Raw genomic sequence first — 7,582 nt, 5'->3', positions numbered from 1 at the left:
TATATATATATATATATATATATATATATATATATATATGTCTTTCTCTCTCTTTTTTAATTTTTTTTTATCATAGAATAGCTCTCATAATGATCGACGTAGTACACAAATATTTGTTCGTATCAATACTTATCAATTATATCTGTATCCAAATATTTTTTTATAATAAATAATAAAATAAAAAAAATTTCAAATTTCAATAGAATAATATTTCAATATCTAAAAGAAGATTCGTACAACAAGGGTAGCGGGCGAAAGTTGACTCTTTTTAATTAATTTACTCTTACTACGTCTATTTATGTAGTCGTTAAAAGAAAAAGACTAAAAGGAAAAAGAAAATTACAAAAAGAAAAAGAATCAGGAAAAGAAAACAAGAGAAAAAAAGAGCGCAGTCAATTGGATTCTTCAAAAGCAGGATAATCACAGTGAAAGGCTTACAGCTCATATTAGAGCATGCGGATGCTATGTAAGCGCGGTGACGATACAAAGGACGACGGACGCGTGCCGTCATTTAGATGTAGATGGTGAGAGATAGAGAGATAGAGAGAGGGAGTGAGAGGGAGAGAGAGAGAGAAAGAGAGAATGAAAGGGAGAAGAAGGGGAGAGAGAGAGTGAGAGAGAGAGAGAGAGGAGAGAGAGAAAGGGACTTGCCTCCGCGATTATTGAGTAAATTAACGTCGTAGTAATTGCGTTACCGACGCGTGTCCGTTCGCGTCGGTCTCGTTCGTTGGTTTGTCTCTCTCAAACACGTTGACAGAAACCTTAGACAATGCACAATCCCTGCGTCCATTCTCACTTTTGCTACGTGGCCCAAAATAAACTTTTCGATGGGCAGAAATTGTACCATAACTTCCTCCCTCTTTCTCTCTCTTTCACACACACTCTTTTTCATTCTCACTCACTTTCTGTCTCTCTCTCTCTTTTTCTTTCACACACACTCTTTCTCACCCTCACTCACTCTCTTTCTCTCTTTCTCTTTCTTTCTTTCACTCTTTCCTTTTTTATTTACATCATTCATAAACCTATTTCTTTTTTTCTCTCTCATACATCATAAAACGTCGAAAGCCGCTTCTCGATGTTTTCATCCCAACGAGCTCGTGCTAACGTCCCAGGAGACTTGTTAAAGGGAAGTACGACGTCGGACGATCCTACAACCACTATGATGATGAGCCGTGAATTCGGCAAGTTTTAATATGAGGCTTTTGAAGGGTCACCGATCGATCGTTTATCGTGGTAATTAGCGACGTCATTTTCCTCGGTTCGTTAAGTAGACATTAGCGTATGAAGTCGATGATCGAAAAGATGTATAAAAATTAATTTTTCTTTCTTTTTCTTTTCTTTTTTTGTTAAATTATACATCGGACATAAGTACTTACACGCTTTTTTTCCTTTTTTTTCATAAGTAGATAAATTCTACGAATTCTGAAATATAATTTTATTATGAAATTTATAATATTATCTATCTATTGATTTTCTTATCGAATATTATTGACTATTGGTGTACAGTTATATTTGAGAAGATTCGATAAAAAATCAAGTAGAAAAGCTTTGATCCTTTGTGTGTAGCGCGCGCGCGCGCACCCTGTGCGTTGCTCGCCGTTCGAAAAGCACCGTATATACCACCGAGGATAAGTAATTTAATCTCGTGCTTCTGTTCGTCCACGCGTCCGTATCCCTCTCTCGTATCAAATCTTTGATGCAGAGAGTCTATCGGCTCGGTCTACGTGCTTTTGCGAATATTCACTCAAAGTTAACGCGTTGAAACAGATATTTTATTCCATTGGTATCACATTTCCCTGTTAAAAGTATCAGATTCATAAGATCAGAAAAAATATTCTCAAATCAGACTAATCTCAAACATAATCGATTAACCTTAATAGTAACACTGTATATCTGATATCAGAAATAAGAAGCTCTTTATAAAAGATTTTTGAAGAAAAGTGAATGCATCACTGATTCAAGATGGCATTCCTAAAGCAAAATTCAATGTAACTCTGAGAAACGACGATCGTATTCGAAAGCTAGCATTCGTGTAACCTTCTCACCGTGTCCTTCCTTAACGTAAATGCGTGTTTGTGAATATATAAACACATGGAAAGGATATCCATCTCTTGCGGATGGAGTAGGACACAAGAAGAAGATAGAAAATGAAAGAGAGAGATAGAAAGGGATGGATAGATAGATGGAGGAGAAGGCAAACAGGATGTAGGAGAATCAAGAATAAACGGAAGAAAAAGAAGTCAAGCTGAAGGTGGAACGACGCGAAGAACGGCTTTGGGGTTGGGAGTTACAGAGGAAGGACTGGAATGTCTTCGATCTTCCATTTCTCTTTCTCTCTCTCTCTCTCTCACTCTCTCTCTCTCTCTCTCTCTCTCTCTCTCTCTCACTCACTCACTCACTCTTTCTATGCATTTGTAGAAGCCTCTGATATATACATCGGTAGGTTATAGAGAAGACTAGAGGGATGATTCGCGACGCGAGAGCGTGTCCATGACAACGTTGAATGTTGGTCACGCCCTAATGCTTCATTGGGACCAACCCCAGCGTCATGAAGCGTCGCGACGCCAACCAATACGATCGTGCGTCGTTCCGGGAGGCCGAGTTTCCTCCATGCGAGGGAGCCCGCGCGTCACCAAAAGCTGCTTTTCTTTGGTAGGGGGCTAGAACGATATCGGGTCTCGAATCTCCTTGGATATCACGCACCGATACTCCCTAAACGACGACAAACCCTGCTGCCTCTCCGCCGGCTGGTCTTTCCACTAGTTTTCATTGCGATATATCGAACGAGGAAATCATCGGTTCGTTTTAATTAATCGACTTGGAGGTTACACGATTTCGTCTCTTGTCAGAGAAACGGGCATACCTGTTTACCAGTTGTCTTGTGGTTATTTCATCAGAAAGTAATTGTATTGCAGTTATATTCTTGAAGTTTGAAGAAAGACGTTGAACTTCTTTGGATATTTCTTTTCTTTTTTTTTTAATTCCTTTTTTCCGATGATTAAAGATCAAATTATTTGACATTATCTTTTATTAATTAATTTCGATTCTTTTTTTTGATTCTTTTGGAACTCCATAAGATCGAGTGCGAGTTTCAATATCTGGAATTATTATTTTTACAGAAAGTGATACTTGTTCCTTATTTTTTTGTTTCTTTTGGATTCGAAAAGTGTTGATATTAAGAAATTCTTTGAAGATTTATGCATTGAACAGAAAGGATTGATGAAGATATACAGTGGTCGAGTGTGTTTTGAAGTGTTTGAAGCATCTCAAATATGACACCAATGTGTAACTTTCAAATATTACAAGCGAGTAGGATGTAATTTATACTTGGAATAGATCGAATCTATCTCAAGATTATTCAGGATTGCATCTTTGAAATTCTTACGAAAAATAAAAGGAAAAATGCAATCGACCTGTCAACAGCAAGCTCAAGCACATCCTGGTCAAAACGGTACCTCCGCAAGTCGGACATCTTTTCTGATCGAGGATATTCTCAGTCGTGGTAGCGTTCCACCCCATACACATCATCAGCTTCATCATCAGCATCTTAGCTCGGCTCACGGCCAGCAGCATCAGCAATATCAACAATTCGCTAATTTATTACCTGGATACCCGTCGGCGCCACCCACAGCTGCATTTTTTCTGGGACCACTTTTTGGTAGCGCTGGTATGGGGGTTGGCGTGGTACCAGGGGTCAGTGAACTTGCGGCCTTAAAACATTGTCGACGACGAAAAGCACGAACGGTAAATGCACATTAATTTATAAGTTTTTGATTGTCTCGAAATTTGTATCAATACATTTTTGGTTTTTAATATATCTAATTGTTAATTGTTAATTGTGTTTTAATCTGATCAATGAACATTGATTTTCTTGATTAGGTGTTTAGCGATCAGCAGTTAGCTGGTTTGGAAGCCAGGTTCGAAGTTCAGAGGTATCTGAGCACACCGGAAAGAGTCGAACTAGCGGCAGCCTTGCATTTGTCCGAGACCCAAGTGAAGACATGGTTTCAAAATCGAAGAATGAAGCATAAGAAACAATTACGAAAGTTGAACACGAATTCGAATAGTAATGGGATTCAATCGTCTGGTCAACAATGCGGTTCTCAATCCGGTTCGGTGACATCTCCAGCAGGTGAGCGATTAAATTTTTCATCTTTACTTTATTTTTTCCTATAAATCTTTCATATTAAGAAATGTTTAAATAAAAAAATTTTTTTGATGTAAGATTAGTTCTAATATCATGTAATTAATTATTAATGCACGAAAATACCTCATAGTTTCTTTTATTATCGTTATGCTGTATTTCATTTAAATACCTATACAAGAAAAAGTAAATCTAAGATATAATTTAATCATTATTGCCATTCTTCAAAAGCGACAATAATCGTGATTAAGTGAGATTTCGGTTAGATTTTTACCAAAGTAGTACGTCGGTTGCGGGCTAGCGCTATGATTACGATCGATTTGCCATTTACTTGGTCAGCTTTAGAATTTTAGCGCGTGTTAAATATTCCCGTGCGATCGTAATAATGGACCAGTATGACGATATAATGCAACCAAAATTCCACTGACAATAAATTACGCAAGTTCGGCTTAACTAACCAGACCATAACCCGGTGGGGGGCTTGCAGGAACTGTAATCATTAACTAGCGGTACCTAGATAATGATCGCCATCTATAGTAGAATTTCCCGCAATCGTGTATAGCTAACAATGTTACTACATGGAAATTATATTATACAAGACGAAAATTCAACGATGAAGTTACATGCACGCGGTAGAAACGATGGCCGAGAGGAAGATACGTTAGAGGAAAGGGGAACGAATGTTGGTTAAACTGATATATCAATTTGGGAATTATAGCGTTGAAGTATTTCCTCGTTAGTAAGTATAGAATGTTTGCGAAACCGTTATGCTCGTTTCTATCTTTAACGAATTAATATCGGTTTTGTATAAAAAGGATAGATTTACATACCATAGGAATACAGCAAAAAATTGAAGTCGATTCTAAAATTTTTGTTTAATCACACTTTTATAACTACAGTGTACTAATCGTCCGAGATAAGAAATTGTAAAACCGTCGTCGAAAAAATCCGTTTTATTCAATGACAAAAAGGATAACTAAAGTCCGTGGTAAATAATTTCTGATGCCGATCGAGATTGCTCTTTTACTTCATCTCGGGGATCGCCTAATGAAATTGGGTCAGGTGTATGCCAGTACACAACTCAGACGACCGGTACTAGTCTTCAGTGGCGAACAATTGAGAGAATATAGGTCTGGTCGAGCACTTAGCTGATAATTGACTAATTTTCTCGAAGACCGAATCGAGGAAGGACGAGAAAAGGGAGAGTGAGAGAGATGGTAGACGGTAGAAGGAAATTGGAAGAGAGGGAACCAGGACTTCTTAAAGTATCCGGTAGCGTCTTGAAGACGCTGGAGATGAGAAGGTAGACAAGACTTCTCTCTCTCTCTCTCTCTCTCTCTCTCTCTCTCTCTTTCTCTCTCTCTCACATATACACATATACATTTCTATCCTCTCCCTTCTTCTTACTTGCTGCCCCCTTAGCTTGCTACCAAGGAGATGCCTCGATAACTTCGTTAGCCCTTCCTACTGAACGAGAAGCCATCTTGGCTAGCAAGACGGAGTAACTCGACGACTCAGAGGTTAGGACGGTGAGGATGCGGTGCCTCTCGATTTTAGAATCGTGCACTGAGTGCATAAAGCCTAGTATCTCTCTCTCACCCCTTCCCTCCTGTCCCCCTTCACTTCCCCCTCCGACCACCCTCAAAAGCGACGCAGTTACCTTCCCAATTGCCACGACAACGCCCGAATTCACCGTTATTGCTCGGATCACGACCCATCTTTCCCTTCGGTCTTCCCTCAGATTAACTCCGTCGCGTCTCTTTGAAACGGTGGATCGATGAATGATGTACATCCCTTTTAAAGATATCTAAAGCGCGTCTATTTCCATGTGGTACTTTGAATTGGAGAATAACAATTAAAATTTAAACGAGAGGTTGTTTTAATTATCAAACAAAAGAAGTTAATATGAGATACTACAAATAATATGATTGATGCATTCTTAACATTTCGTCGTGTCATACTTGACACAAAAATTTAATTATTTCATAATCATTTATCATCGTGTGACGATCATCGATAATTATATGTTCTATAATAAAATAAAAATAATGTCTAATGATCAACCGATGTACTGATTATTAATAGAACGACCTGTGGACTTCTCGCTGAGCAGCGGCGGTGCTGGTGGTGGTCGAGAGTCTCGAGGAAGTAGCGATGCTGCTATGGACTCCGATGAAGATGAAATTGATATTCTTGGCGAAGATGAGGAACCTTCACCTTCGAGGAGTGTTGGAAGTTTACATTTGCCAAAACGTAGTTCTTCGACACCCTCCTTTCATCAAACGACGCATCCGCATCCAGTTACCCTCTCGCATCAATCATCACACCAACAACATCAGCACGGCGTTCAACGCCAGCAGCATCGCTGAGAATTCAAGGAAGAAAGATTCTCCTCGAGGAACACTATCTTCCAACTAGAGAATTCTTCTACTTCTTCTTCTTCTTCTACTTCTTCCTCCTCTTCTTCTTATTCTTCTTCTACTTCAACATCTTCTTTCGATCCTTCAGCTTCTTCGTCTTAGCTCGAAGACGAAATGGCACCAACATCGAGAGAGAGAGAGAGAGAGAGAGAGACAGAGAGAGAGAGAGAGAGAGAGAGGGAAAGAGAAAGAGAGAAAAAGAGAGAAAGAGAGAAAGAGAGAGAGAGAGAGAGAGAAAGAGAAAGAAAGAGAAAGAGAGAAAGAGTCTCTCTATGATGACGAACTTGATAATTTCGAGAGGGTAGTGTTTCTTCGAGGAAGTGAAATCGGTTCGAGACGTGCTATCGGAATCTTTCCGTTCGATATAATAATGCACGTAATAACAAAGCTGACCGTGTGCGCGAATATATCTGATAGAATTAATCGATCATTTTCGTAGCCGCAAGCATGAATTTACCTGAACCTTTCTCGAAATCAGTAGGAATAATCACGGATAGAATAATTAAAGTATTACGCGATTATTAACCGTTGTCGTCGCGCGGGTGAGGGTGAGAATGAAAGAATTTGTGCCATCTGGAAAGGAATTACGGAAGTGACCGGACACAATAGAGAGAGAAGTGTGTTCGGATAATGATAAAAGGCAACGGGTTTGATTTGGATTCAATGGGTGAGAAGCAAACGCTGGAAAATGACTCGCTGATCGAGCTTACGCGACACTTTTTATAGGCAAAGTGCAAGTAATAAAGCTAGTCTCTCGTGTCACTTTTTATAGCGAAGTGTAAAGTTAGCCTGCGGTTCTCGTTGGAATTAAAATGTCGTACTATGACGCTGATCCTGTGTCTTTATTTAATCATACCCAATCGTTAGTTATTATCATATTTTTATAATTCATTAAAATAATGTTGTCACATATTATTTGAATTATTTTAATTGTTACCGTTTGCACGAAAGATTTGAACTTATTTGAAAAGGCCCTTTGATATTTCACGGTGTCTTAGGTGAGGAATGACGGAACATT

At 38.9% G+C, this 7,582-nt stretch overlaps 1 protein-coding gene across 1 annotated transcript; it reads left to right on the top strand.

The window, feature by feature from the left end:
* The first annotated feature begins 3,220 nt into the window (after nucleotides 1–3,220).
* On the top strand, nucleotides 3,221–6,513 carry bsh (brain-specific homeobox). Its single transcript, XM_035882186.2, has 3 exons — nucleotides 3,221–3,744; nucleotides 3,880–4,132; nucleotides 6,230–6,513. The coding sequence occupies exons 1-3, from the start codon at nucleotides 3,403–3,405 to the stop codon at nucleotides 6,511–6,513; spliced, it is 879 nt and encodes a 292-aa protein (XP_035738079.1). The 5' UTR covers nucleotides 3,221–3,402.
* Nucleotides 6,514–7,582: the final 1,069 nt, after the last annotated feature.

Source organism: Vespa mandarinia, chromosome 3 (genome assembly GCF_050613455.1).
Source record: "Vespa mandarinia isolate Hongniang chromosome 3, ASM5061345v1, whole genome shotgun sequence".
NCBI lineage: Eukaryota > Metazoa > Arthropoda > Insecta > Hymenoptera > Vespidae > Vespa > Vespa mandarinia.
This window is presented reverse-complemented; position numbering and strand designations above follow the sequence as displayed.